This window comes from Micromesistius poutassou (assembly GCF_964030765.1).
Source record: "Micromesistius poutassou genome assembly, contig: SCAFFOLD_918, whole genome shotgun sequence".
NCBI lineage: Eukaryota > Metazoa > Chordata > Actinopteri > Gadiformes > Gadidae > Micromesistius > Micromesistius poutassou.
Genome location: NW_028180358.1, coordinates 4951 through 19518, shown reverse-complemented (window position 1 = coordinate 19518; position 14568 = coordinate 4951). Strand labels below are relative to the sequence as shown.

Sequence of the window (14568 nt, the reverse complement as noted above, 5' to 3'; positions counted from 1 at the left end):
ACATACACAAAAGCATTCACATATGGACATACACACACATACAAACATACACACATACACATGCACACACACACATATACACGCACACACAAAAGCATTCACAAATGGACATATACACACACACACACACACACACACACACAAACACACAGACACACTCACACAAACACATGCGCACACACAAACACACACAAAAAAAAACATTCACATATGGACACACACACACACACACACACACACACACACACACACACACACACACACACACACACACCAAGAGCCAGTGACAGCAGAATAATAGCCAGCTATTTGGTACACTGTGGTATTGGCTGCACAATAACAGAAAACATGTTTTCAAGAGCGCTTCATAAACGTTCCTGTGTAGGCCTACCTCTGCGCGGCTTTAAGGAGAAGCTTCTTCCTCTCCGCCAGCTTCTCCTGCAGAAACAGAGCACACTTTAGACCACTTCGAACAGAACAATGTCGTTGAGATTCACGCATCAATGAATAATCACTAATTTATTGACAATATTGCGCTATATTACCAAACATAATACGTTGGTTTTTCATTAGGTTCAAGAGCGAGAGGCTGCCGTTCTTACCAGCGGGTAAACAGCAGCATCTAGTGGCCACGGGCTATCATTACACACGGACTGTACACTGCCTGTTGTCGGATCACCTGTAGGCTGTTGAACAGGCTGCAGATGGCGCTCTCCTCCTCCTCCACATTGTGGCACACCTCCCCGATCATGGCGCTGAGTAACACGATGGCCTCCCGCGTGGACGTCTGGAGCTCCTTCACCGCCTGCAACAGAGCGCCAGAGACTCCTCACAGATGTGAGGCTAACAGATGTCAGGCTTACAGATGTGTACGAGCGCTTTCAGTCTTACCAACACCGCCTGGTCCAACATCTCACACCCCTGTACGTAGGCTGTCTCGATGTCAATGCAGTGGGTTCGATTCTCCCTGCAACGCAAGAGCAATACGAAACAACACAACCTACTGTAAAACAACGCAACAAAACAACGATGGGAAACAATACGAGCAACACGCAACACAACACAGCAAAAGACCACTAAACACAATACACACAACACACAACATAACAAACCCACCTAGGACAACACAACACAAGCCGAAACAACAGCACACATAAAATGAAATAATAAAACACACACAGCATGAGGGTAGAGAGGCTGCATGAGGGTCACAGGGGTATCAGGGTGGTATCAGGGGTATCAGGGTTATCAGAGGGGTATCAGGGTGGTATCAGGGGTATCAGGGTGGTATCAGAGGGGTATCAGGGTGGTATCAGAGGGGTATCAGGGTGGTATCAGAGGGGTATCAGGGTGGTATCAGAGGGGTATCAGGGTTATCAGGGTGGTATCAGAGGGGTATCAGGGTGGTATCAGAGGGGTATCAGGGTTATCAGGGTGGTATCAGGGGGGTATCAGGGTGGTATCAGAGGGGTATCAGGGTGGTATCAGAGGGGTATCAGGGTTATCAGGGTGGTATCAGAGGGGTATCAGGGTGGTATCAGAGGGGTATCAGGGTGGTATCAGAGGGGTATCAGGGTGGTATCAGAGGGGTATCAGGGTGGTATCTCAGGTACGTCAGGGTGGAACCGTACCCTTGCATGTCTCTGAAGCACTTGATGCAGAGCATGGATTTCTTCTCCGTGGAGAACAAGATGTAGGGCTCCTCGTGGAGAGCTGTGGAGAGGAACCGCAACACTGTCACCAGGCTGCAGCTGGTGGTGACACACTACAAACATACTGGGGGGAAGCAGAATGCTATTTTAAAGCTGCTAGAGAGAGAGAGAGAGAGAGAGAGAGAGAGAGAGAGAGAGAGAGAGAGAGAGAGAGAGAGAGAGAGAGAGAGAGAGAGAGAGAGAGAGAGAGAGAGAGAGAGAGAGAGAGAGAGAGAGAGAGAGAGAGAGAGAGAGAGAGCTGAAGAGAGCACAATTTGGAAACTCAAACCAACCAGAAAATGGAACCCTCCCTCTCCGTCCCTCCCCCACTCACTAAAGGCAGTGGATTGGCTAGTCAATTCCCAATAAATGACAGGTAGCACTGATTACAGCTCCTGGTAGTCCTCTGGTCTCTCGGACCATCGGGAGATTTCAGAAGAACAGGAATGCATGGAGAGGGCTTCAGGGAACCAGAGAGAGGAGCCCTTTCATTGGAATTTTCATTTAAATGGGGAACTGATAGGGGGCCGAGAGGTGTCCTACGTCCAGGCCCCTTAGGGTGTTGGTCGGTGAGGGTCAACCAATCCACACGTTGGTCGGTGAGGGTCAACCAATCCACACGTTTTGAAGCCTGATCTCAGAACAGGAGATCTTGGCTAAACCAAATCAGGTTTTGTTATTACTTCAGTGCAAGTGATAATAAAGTCTTTATCTTTCAAACTTCAGCCTTCTCTACCTCTCTTATTTTGTGAAAGTGTTAAAGTATTAAAGTATTGCGTTTTATCTACGACATTACCCACAGCCCCCTAATTGGCTCTGGCTTTGGGCCGAGAGCAGGTTAATAATTCAATAGTTTTGTTTATCATCTTCCGTAGCCCTGAAATAACGAGGAATAATAAATAATAAATATTAATATTACGGTATGTATTATGTATTATATATGTACATATGACTGACATGCATAGAACATGAACGTATAAATATAAGGCAGGATCATTCGGGAGACAGGTAGAAAGGTAATAGTGGCAGTACATACATACATGGTTTAAAATGTAAACCATATGTACTTTGCTGCAATATATTGTTTTACATTATATTTCATAATTTTGACATTATAATAATACATTATTTCAACTTTAAATAATGCCACGTTACACTTTAAAGTAAAACAATGCCTTTGATATCCATCTATCTGCATTCCATATCTATGAAATGTTATGTTATGATGTCATGTTATCATGACATCATCTAACAACATGAAGTAACATGAGGTACAGGTCTGGTCTTCAGGTAACAGAACATGAGGTACAGGTCTGGTCCTAACAGAACATGAGGTACAGGTCTGGTCCTAACAGAACATGAGGTACAGGTCTGGTCCTAACAGAACATGAGGTACAGGTCTGGTCCTCATGTAACAGAACATGAGGTACAGGTCTGGTCCTCAGGTAACATGAGGTACAGGTCTGGTCCTAACAGAACATGAGGTACAGGTCTGGTCCTCAGGTAACATGAGGTACAGGTCTGGTCCTAACAGAACATGAGGTACAGGTCTGGTCCTAACAGAACATGAGGTACAGGTCTGGTCCTCAGGTAACATGAGGTACAGGTCTGGTCCTAACAGAACATGAGGTACAGGTCTGGTCCTCAGGTAACATGAGGTACAGGTCTGGTCCTCAGGTAACATGAGGTACAGGTCTGGTCCTCAGGTAACATGAGGTACAGGTCTGGTCCTAACAGAACATGAGGTACAGGTCTGGTCCTAACAGAACATGAGGTACAGGTCTGGTCCTCAGGTAACATGAGGTACAGGTCCGGCCACTCACAGCACTTCCTGTGGGAGGCTTTGGTGCGCTTGGCCAGGGACACAATGTCGTGGTGGGAGAACATCCGGGCCTGGTGGGTGGACTCCCTGCACCCCCCGCACAGGGGCTGGGTACACGTGTTACAGAAGAACATACCCCCCGTGTCCTGGACAGACAGACAGACAGACAGACAGACAGACAGACAGACAGGTAGGTGGATGGACGGACAGACGGACGGACGGACGGGCGGGCGGGCGGACGGACAGGTAGAGAGACAGAAGGACAGGCAGACAGAGAGAGAAGAGAAGAAGAAGAGACAGATGACAGACAGACAGACGGACAGACAGACAGACCGACAGAGTAGGCCGACAGGCAGGCCGAGAAAGAGTGAGACAGACACAGACAGAAAGATAGAGAAAAGAGAGGAAGAAAGAACAAAAATGAAAGAATAGTTATTCATAGAAGAAAACCCTGTGGATCTTTATCTTTACAAGCATGACCCTCAGAGCCCCAGGGGGTGGCGAGGGCCCGGCTACCTTCTGGTTGCTCTGCAGGTCACAGTTGGCGCACTGCACCGCCTGCTCTGAGTCCGCACTGCTGTCCACCAGGAAGCGGAGCAGGGGGTCCTCCGGGGGCAGCGTGTTCGCCCCCTTGATCACCGAGGGGAACCTAGGACGCACCACACGTTCACTAGTACAGTCAACGTACAACGACAGAAACATGAAACAGACACACACACACACACACACACACACACACACACACACACACACACATACACACACAGCCCACCTGTGAGTCTTTTTTTGATAAATAAAATGGATCTTCATGGAAATTATGAAAGTAGTTGTCTAGTGTTGGTTCGTTGTCTGTTCCCACCTGAATATTAATTCGTGTGTACAAAAATACAAAAACAAACAAAAATAAAAAATAAAAGTTAGCTGACATGAAAGAAAACACCTGCAGGGGCGGAAGAGAGCTAATAAAGCCTCCAACACCAATGTAGAAGAAAACAGCAGAGTGCGTTTCTGGAGTAGAAGCAGGAACAGTAAACAGTCCGTCACCCGTACCATCCTTCATCTAGAAAGTTCCAGAATAAACAAACACCCAGAAGAGCTCAGCGGAACACGGTCTCACTGCGGGGGTCTCTATCACCGAACCAGACGACCACCATGTCCATCATCCACGAGGAGAGCGTGCGGGGCGGCAGCATATTCCGGGACATCAACGCCGACGACGAGGACTCGCAGCCCACGGAGATCGAGAGCATGTGCATGAACTGCCACGAAGATGGCATGACCCGCCTGCTGCTCTCCAAGATCCCCTTCTTCAAGGAGGTTATCGTCAGCTCCTTCCGCTGCGACCACTGCCACTGGTCCAACACGGAGATCCAGTCCGCGGGCCGCATCCAGGACCAGGGCATCCGCTACACGGTGAAGATCAGGACCAGGACGGACCTAAACCGGGAGGTGGTGAGGTCCGACAGCGCCATCACCAGGATCCCGGAGCTGGACTTCGAGGTGCCCGCGTACACGCAGAAGGGCTCTCTGTCCACCATCGAGGGGCTGCTGGACCGGGCCGTGGCCGCCCTGGAGCAGGACCAGGTGGTGCGCAGGGCGGCGTTCCCCGACTTGGCCCTCCAGATAGACGCGTTCGTCGCCAAGCTGCAGAAGCTGAAGCATGTGGAGGAGGAGTTCACGCTGGTCATCGAGGACGCCTCCGGGAACAGCTTCGTGGAGAACCCCGTCGCCCCGCAGCGGGACGAGGCGATGACCGTGACCCACTTCACCCGTACGGCGGACCAGGACGCGCAGCTGGGCCTGTACCCGGAAAACCAGCTGGAGGAGGAGCCGCCCGAGAACAACCTGGAGGCCATGCGCGGCGAGGTGCTGATGTTCAAGACCAACTGCCCCGAGTGCAACGTGCCCGCGTCCACCAACATGAAGCTGGTGCAGATCCCCCACTTCAAGGAGGTCATCATCATGGCCACCAACTGTGACGACTGCGGCCACCGGACCAACGAGGTGAAGTCCGGCGGGGCCACCGAGGAGCTGGGCACCAAGATCACCCTCCACGTCACGGACGCCTCCGACATGAGCCGAGACCTGCTCAAGTCCGAGACCTGCAGCATCCTCATCCCGGAGCTGGAGTTTGAGTTGGGCATGGCGGCGGTGGGCGGCAAGTTCACCACCCTGGAGGGTCTGCTGACCAACATCAAGGACCTGATCGTCTCCAAGAACCCCTTCCTGTGCGGGGATAGCAGCACCAGCGACCGCAGCGAGAAGCTGCAGGAGTTCGGGGCGAAGATCGACCGGATCATGGCGGGGGAGATGGACGTGCACGTCATCCTGGACGACCCGGCGGGCAACAGCTACATCCAGAACGTGTACGCGCCTGACCCCGACCCCGAGCTGACCATCGAGAAGTACACGCGCACGTACGAGCAGAATGAGGACCTCGGGCTGAACGACATGAAGACTGAGGGCTACGCCGAGTGACCGGGCCCCGCTGAACCGGGATTCAATACAACAACAATAACTTTTGCCGTTTTGCTTTTGGATGGGATGCTGAGGGAACCTGGCCGCGTTTTATTTTATTTTATTTTATTTTATTTGTGAGCATTTATGGTTATTGTGGGTTGCGTGTTCCATGTGTAGTCCCATCAATTCAAACGAATATGCGTTATATGACTTTTCAAATTAAATAAACACGTTTAAAAAATATGATGGTGGAGGATGGTGACTTAAAACAAGAATTCCATCACATCATTCACATTAGGCTTGTACCATGATGGGATATTGCATTATTATGACTTTCCAGAAGATGGCGCTATAATGTGGAATCGTGAGAGTTTTGTTTGAATGTCATTATTTTTACACTAGTTAACGTTAAAGAAAATATGAAGTGGTCCCCAAAATAGCTAATATCCAATCACAAGAAATTCATTTAAATTGAAACATTCTTTCACATATTTGACTTGTCCAAGTTCCAAAAAGATTGAACATAAATGTAAACACACTTTTAGTTCAAGTTTTTGTTTGTTAGGAAACAGGTTTAGTCATTTAGTAGACACATTCATCCATATGAAATCATATCCTCCGATATGATTTCATTGAAGTCAGTTTGGTTCCTGCAGGCTTTAGTTTCTGGATGGTCTCCAATGGGTTTTTATTATCTCCTCTCAGAGTGGTGGTAGATTAGACGGCTCTGCAGTGAGCTGGGGGCTTCAGCGGGATGTAAATAGTTTCCTGTAGGTCCCAGTGATAGACCATACCCTGTGAGTCTCCAGGGAGATTCACACTGCACTGAGCCTTCCTAAAGAGATGTTAACTATACTGCTTCCAAAACTATCCACAATGTGTTAGAATATGTCAAGCAAATGTGTAATAATCCTTGATTCGGTGAGTGTGTTTTCTCGTTCTGAAGGGTTGATGTATAATTACTATACAGTCTTATTTTGTAATTTAGGAGATGCTGTTGAACAGATAGTTCAGAGGTTTAAGGCATCTTGCCCTATTCAGGCAATCCGGTTTGGCCTGAATAGGGCCGTTTTACAGCGAACCGACCAACTCTGTATTGTCAAAGACAGCGCGTTGGAAGGCCTTGGAGCCGCGCCAGGGGGCCAGGTCACCCTCAGCAAAACAAAGGAGATAAATATAGCAGTGATGGGCCTCATCAGTATCTGAACCCGCTCACCGGGCCGATCAGAGCACCTGTCCTCGCAGGGGCCCTGCGGTGACTGCACGCGTCGTAGGTTCAAGAGTCTAATCTAATAATAATCACAATCACAACCCGATGGCCAGGGACGGCTCCGTCTGACCTACTTCAATGTAAACAAAAAGATTTTGCTTTTGTTTTTGACACTATACAATTTACTTAATATTGTATATTTTTTAACAGTTTGAACTCGATCTTATAGTGCACCACAATAAAACCCCTGACAAAAAAACGATTTTGCGTCTGTTTGTTAATGTTTTAATATGTCCTAAAATAATGATGAATAAAGTCTGTGGTTAGGGGGAGGAGCCTGGGTACGTGCCAGGAGAAGGCTCTTTTGAGGACCAAAGGTTGCACTGGTGCTGCTCTTTATGTGGACCATGACTCTTCCATCCTTACCCAGCAGGTGTCATGTAACTGTATTAGACTGGCCTAATCCACCCGTCAGGGACACTTAATAACGGTAGGCCTACATGCCTCGACTGACGTTTTCGGGCCGCATGGCCTTATCTCCCGGTCCGTGAGGGTCCGCCCAGGACTCACCCAGAACCTGGCCTGACCCCGCAGCTGTTTCAGCCAATCAGAGGAGGCAGAGGAGGATGTTTACATACCTCACACCTCAGCTGGGAGAAACCATATTCTGGTCAAATTTAGAAGTACACCATTTACCATTCCAACAAAAAACAGTCGAGGCTATTTGAGTGGGACGTTTTGATAAAAGCCAAAAAAAAAAAAAAGTTTTTGTAAGAAATGGGTCTATACTATAGCCATGATTATAGCCTCAATTATGTCTGTCCAACAACGTATTTTAATCTGGGGTGCACAATTATATAGGCTCAGCTAAGTTGTTTTTTTTAATTATATATATATACCCAAACCCTAAAAAACATACACCTCTCCACCTCTAAATTAATTAACCATAGGTCTAGTCTTCATGGAATTAATTATAATGTCAAATAGGATGAGACCGTACCTATATGACTCTACTACATTTATGAGTGGTGGGTTGGTATCAGAATAGGCCTGCTTTACATCAGCTGTGTTTTCCAGTCAGGTTGTAAGAGACGCACTTCCATAAATAAGCTCAGCAGTTCCTTTTCTTACCCGCAGAGGGGGCAGCTGAGGCGGCCCTCATTGGTCTGTCCGCACAGACAGCGGGCGCAGAAGATGTGGTAGCAGTCCAAAAGGCACGGGTGCTTGTACTGCTCGTGGCACAGGTGACACACCAAAGGGTGCAGGTTAGTGCATTCCACGTTGCACAGGCTGTCCACATTAGTGAAGATCTCGCCCGCCATCTGCAAGTACAGATAGGCCTACAGTTATCACCGTTTGAAACAAGGGGAAACAAGAATCATTTGCATCTTTTTTTTGTGGTCGTCATCATCAAGTTTAATGAAGAAGTGTATTTGTTATTACAAATAACGCAATTCACAATGGTATCGGCCAGAAACGCAGCCTTTATTACTACATTACTACAACTTTGTGGTTAGTACAAACCGTTTGGTAATTGTGTCTTACCTTCTCAGCCCAATGTAGCCTTCTGCTCACTTAAGTATAGAAACAAAAATCCACATGGGGTCGAATCCTGTCACCATAAACATATACCGGTGACGAGTCCTACCGTATGCTGTGGAAGTTACCGAGGGTCTCAGGCATACATTTAACTGGTGATATCAGCTAGCGACCCCCTGGTCGGAATGGCAGCAATGCAGCTCTTCAATGGGCAGCTGACAGACTGCCCTTCATGCCAAGGCCCCAGCCACCCCGTCCGGCCCGGGCGGGTGAGCCGGGTGGAGGTGCCAATTGGAATGGAATAGCCCGCTGTGCTGCAGTACCTATTGTATTAGGCCTACTACTTCCAATTGTAAAGATACCATTGTAACTATTATAAGCTCTTGCATGGGCTGTTCATTCTTTATTAAATTCTGACACACCACTTTGTGTAAAGAAAAAGGCCGGCCAACGGCTTGTATTATGGTTAATTCAATTAAATTGTTTAATTAAGACTACCTCAAGAAATATTTAAGGCAAAATTTTCCCTTTATCGACATTTAATTCACAGAGCCTCCATACATTTCACTTTATATTTACAATGTTCGTGCAGACAACCAACCACATTTTATTCTTATTTTACACACGAATGTGTCGCATGTGTACAGTAAAGCGCGACTGGATTCCAATCGATAACCGATAAATGGATGCCATCGATCGCGCCGCCAGATCTCTGATTTCCGGCTCAGGCCTCCCTATTTCCGGCTCCGCCAGATCTCTTACTTCCGGCTCGGACCTCCCTCCTTCCTTTTGGCCAAAATTCTCAGTCATGGCTCCGCTTGTGAGTACACGAATGTGCAAATATTTCTCCAAATAATGATTATATTCAGTTTTTTCCTCCACTTTTGTGTTTCTAAGTAACCCGTCCACGGTGTTGTGTTGCCGGCGGGGGTCGGGAGGGTTCGATTTGGTCGTGTTTGTTCCGTTGCCCCTCACCACGTTGGGCTAACGACACATGCTAACGCGGCATGCTAACCTATGCTAGCTGCGCTAACGCTGCCAGTCGGACATCCACTCGATTACTCCGGGCGTTCAATGTGGTTCTGTTCGATCCTGACAACTCGGATGTAGACGAGTCTACAAAATAATCTAACAAACGTTGGAGACGTCTGACTTAGTTCAGTAGAAAACGTATTTTAGAGCAGTTCGGTCGCATCAACATCCGGCCAGGACTGGACCATGTAGCTGTCTGAGTCTCCCTCTGGTTATCTGCATGCTGCTTCTCCTCTCCCTACGTGTCTTAACATTGACTGGTGTTCAATTATACACTAGAGTGGAGACTAGTAGAAAGAGGAAAGGCAACATGAAGATAATCTGATGGAGAGACACCTCAATAGAGTAGGACTACATGGGTCCAGTACCGGACCCATGTAGTCCTACTCTACTGAGTCTCCCTCTGGTTATCGTCATGCTGCTTTTCCTCGATATTCGTGTCTTAACACTGACCAGTCTTCAATTATATACTAATGCAGACCAGTAGAATGTGCCCTAGAGTCGTAGAGCAGGTGGTCCCATCAGACCCCATCATTTGGGAGGGGGGGTTTAGACAGTAACCCTAACTCGTGGGGGTTGAGTATTGTTGTGAATCGCTTCTTTTTGACTTTTCCAGCAGAAAAAGCCGGTGGTGAAAAAGCAAGGTGGCAAGAAGAAGAAGCAGGTTCTGAAGTTCACCTTGGACTGCACCCACCCTGTGGAGGATGGCATCATGGACGCAGCCAACTTTGTAAGGGCAGGAGTTTTGATGACTGACGCTTGACACGGTCTACATTAAAGGATGGCATTTCATAAGCAAGTTTTAAAAATGTGTTATTGGCAATTATGAACTTGCCACTTGATGGGTTACCTGTCAGTACTTCCGTCGTAGTATATTTAAACTAAATCATACTGGCAATTTAGAAAGTGAGAAAGCTCTGCTGGTTTTCTGTTTAAACTCAAGCCAGCGATTGATTGGTTCTCTCCAGTGTGTTGCTTTGTAAAGCGGGTGAATGTTCTGGATTGCACTTGTAACGTCTCTTCCCACGTCCGTCTTACAGGAGCAGTTCCTGCAGGAGCGCATTAAGGTCAACGGCAAAGCTGGGAACCTTGGAAACGGCGTGGTGTCCATAGAGCGCAGCAAGAGCAAAATATCTGTCAACTCCGAGGTCCCCTTTTCCAAGAGGTAACGGAACCACACATCATTGGTTTATGTTCATTAGCCCTTGTGGAGATCTGTCACACACTGGTACACAAGTTTCACTTTAGCCCCCCCCTCATAATCATGTTAAAGGGCTGATTATGGTTCCACGTTGACGCAAGACAAGGGGGTTATAGACCCCTTAAGTCCTTACGGACCCTCCTTGCATCCACAAGGGCCTGACGTGCACCTCACAAAAATTGTAACCTTCAGTTGAGGCGACGCAGCAGCAAGGGCTGTGATTGGTCCACTCACTAAAACCTGACGCAGAACCCAAACAGGATTACGACTGCGTTGAAGCGTCTGTGTGGTCATTGCGTTGTATCGACGTGGAACCACAATCAACCCTTAACAGACATGATTAATGTATTCAATATTCCTGTTTATTTAAATGTTTGAATAAGGGCAGTTTGGTTATGTATGTATTGTCAGGTTCTAGAAGATAATAACATTCTGCCCGAGCAATGAGCAATATTTAACTTGTGAATCATCAGACAAGATGGCGGCAGGGCTGCACTTCCGGTTTCAGTCTTAATTATTGACCTTTAAGCATTGCCAGTTTGACCGCACATCCTGTGGGCGTCTTTGTAATAAATAGACCTGACTGGAGGAGCACAGAGCCGGCACGTCAGTAAGACATGGACGAGTCATGTTGCGATGATCTGGACTTTGAACTATTCTTATGCTGCAATTGTGTGGGATAATTGGGGTGGGAGCTGTTTATCCGGTTTTCATTATCGGTTAGGGTTATGTCAACTCTGAACTCCCCAACTCTGAACTCCCCAACATATCCCCAACTATGATACTGTGTTTAATTTAGACGTCTGCCATCTGACACCTTGATAGTATCGAAGTAGTTACGCAAACAATCCATGTAACCCTTTTAAAGAGCGTCTTTGTGGTCTTAAGTGTCAGTCACTTTGTCAATGGTAATTTGCCTTCAGCTAAGGTTTCTATTTGGCTCAATATCAATTGTAAAATAACATTTAGAAAATGTCTGCCTTGGGTGCGCTCTATACTGTACTTACTTACTTACTGTACTTGTACTTTATAGCATTCTTGACTTTACTGTGTCTGCTATTTTCCCCAAGTTAAAAAAAAAAGACATTTTGAAAATGTTCATAGAATTGAACGGGGGACACTAAACAAGTGACATAAAATAGGTTTGGGTGCATACACCTAAAGCTAGGGTATGCCATTTTAGAAGCACTGTTTTTTTAAATTGAAATTATCTTTACATCACAATCAATATTTAAACTACTCTGACAATATAAAATAATCATGAATCTCTGGCTATAGTTGCATGCTTGGAATAAGCTCGTCCAATCATTTGAATTGAAATTAAGTGATTTATTGGCCTACCTCTGTCTACCCCTCATCACGTATGACTGTAGTTGTCCACAAGGCCACCAGACCTGTTGCTGATGCTGGACAGCTTGTGGTTTTTGCAGAGGGGCTTTGGAGGGAGGTCTCAAGGGAGGAGGGGGGGTCTTTTGGTTGGATACTTGCTAGTCTAGCTGGTTTCTCCAAATTTCCCGTCCATAGCTGTAATACTAAGGTGACCTTAAATGATTTATAATGAATATTGGAATACAAAGGTTCATGTTAACATTGTAATGGAATGACCACACATTTGATACCCTCTTTTGACCAATCAAATGATCACAACAAAATAATAGCGTCCCCAGTTTGCGGTCGGCAACAGACGCATACTAACCTGTGTTTCAGCACCAAGTGTTTCCCCTTCATGAATAATGCAGATGTGCCCAATTGATTGAACTTATTTTAATAAGTCAAGTAATCAAATGTTTATTAGACTCCTGTAACCATTGCCAAGCCGTTAAAAACTAGGAGTGGGAAAAATAATAGATTCTTCGATGCATCACGATTCTCTCTAGAACGATTCCGTCTCGATGCATAAAAATTAATCAGAAACTAATTTAAAAAACTAAATAAAATAAAAAAATATATATATACAAATTTAATTAAAAAAAAAAAATATATATATATATATTTTTTAAATTAAATTTGTTGGCCTGCTGCATAGCACTACAGAAAACTCCTTTCTGCCTGCGGGTTCTCTGTGCAGAGAACCGACTATAATATAAAATATTAGATAAGTTAATTCATCTGTTGATTGTCTTTAATGATCAGAACATAAGTAGGAAGTGATTAGCAATCTGAGTAGCAAAGTCAGATGTGTGTGTGTATATATATATATATATATATATATATATATATATATTTTTTTTTTTTGGAAATCGTGAGGTGCCAAAAGATTCCCACCCCTATTAAAAACGACTTTGAAATACTGTCTTTATCCTGGACACAAGCTCTCTGCCCATGCTCGGTAATGTTAATTGAAAGAATTATTACAGAAATGCAAGTAGTACCAAACACGGAAGGGTTTCAAGGGTGTAAAAACCAATGCATGTAAACATACAAACATGTGTTGCATAAACATAACTTTAAGTCGCAGACACTACAGCGTTCTTCTCCATTGATGTTCCCATGCCCCCCCCCCCCCCCCCCCCCCCAGGTACCTGAAGTACCTGACCAAGAAGTACCTGAAGAAGAACAACCTGCGGGACTGGCTGCGCGTGTGGCCAACACCAAGGAGAGCTACGAGCTGCGCTACTTCCAGATCAACCAGGACGAGGAAGAGGAGGAGGACGAGGACTAAACCCTGTACACCTTCATTAAAGATTTTCAATTTACAACTCGTTGCTTCTTTTCTTTCATGTCATGTTCCCTCATCAGAACCTCAGCATCAAGGATTTAAAAAGTGCTATTTGGAAATAATGGGTTATATTTGTTAGACCTTTTAGGGCTTTTATTACCAAAAATAAATGAGAATTAGATTGAATGAGATTTAAAATGCTGCTGAATGAGATTTAAAATGCTGCTGAAAGTCAATAAATTCACTGTAGTTTTGAGATCAAATGGCAAGAAGTTCTGCCCCTTTATTTCTGTGGTCCGAGTCGCTGGGGCGTCCATCGTGATGCAGCCTGGTAACCTTGACAACGGCCTACCCGGGTCTGGGAGGAATCCGGAGCATCACCGTCAGTCTTCCATCCATCAGAGTTAATGACGACTTCAATAATGTACGGTTCTCTACTGTACTATCTGGCACACCCAGACTCTGCTAATGGGCATCTCATGAAGGGTGTTAATGTATTTAACGACGCCCTCTTTGCTCTCCTGGATGTTGGTGTCCAATGGGCGCTGCGATGGGAATGGACGTTGGCTCTGATCCGGGGTATCGATCCGCGCCGCCAGGGATTCGAGGGGATAAGTTTGTGTAACCTCGGTGTGTCCGCACTCCCCCAAATACACGGTGGAGCTCCGGCGACAGGCGTGGGAGTCCTCTGACGGCCGGCTGGTCCCCGCTGCGCCCGGCCGGCCTCGGCAGTGACTAGTTAAGACTGGTAACGAGGAGATGAGCACGACTAACTAGTTGTGGGTGAAATTATGGATGGATTGTCATGGCAACAGACCAGACGTCACTATCTGGGCATGTGTGTGTTCCATTTTTGTCTTTCTTATTTTCAGACCGCAAGACCCTGGATAGGAAACGGTGGATAAAAATATATACTCATCTGTGTCAGGTGTGCCCGAGAAAACTAGCGGAAAA

At 46.3% G+C, this 14568-nt stretch overlaps 3 protein-coding genes across 3 annotated transcripts; 2 read left to right on the top strand and 1 right to left on the bottom strand.

Moving 5' to 3' along the window:
* Positions 1-391: 391 nt before the first annotated feature.
* LOC311370900 (RING finger protein 207-like) lies at positions 392-8862 on the bottom strand (the record flags this gene model as incomplete). The annotated part of the gene is made up of 8 exons (XM_084489192.1): positions 8729-8862; positions 8315-8505; positions 4030-4162; positions 3515-3659; positions 1632-1713; positions 892-967; positions 680-805; positions 392-438 (listed from the first exon to the last, which is right to left on the bottom strand). Coding segments are annotated over exons 2-8 (800 nt in total), but the record flags the coding sequence as incomplete, so codon positions are not given.
* Positions 4515-7424, top strand: zpr1 (ZPR1 zinc finger). Its single transcript, XM_084489191.1, has one exon. It carries the CDS (start codon positions 4666-4668, stop codon positions 5989-5991), a length of 1326 nt encoding a protein of 441 aa, XP_084345317.1. The 5' UTR covers positions 4515-4665; the 3' UTR covers positions 5992-7424.
* Positions 8863-9496: 634 nt separating the features above from the next.
* Positions 9497-13654, top strand: rpl22 (ribosomal protein L22). Its single transcript, XM_084489193.1, is given in 5 exon segments — positions 9497-9542; positions 10371-10484; positions 10795-10919; positions 13474-13532; positions 13535-13654. Coding segments are annotated over 5 exon segments (393 nt in total). The 5' UTR covers positions 9497-9530; the 3' UTR covers positions 13618-13654.
* The last annotated feature ends 914 nt before the right edge of the window (positions 13655-14568 follow it).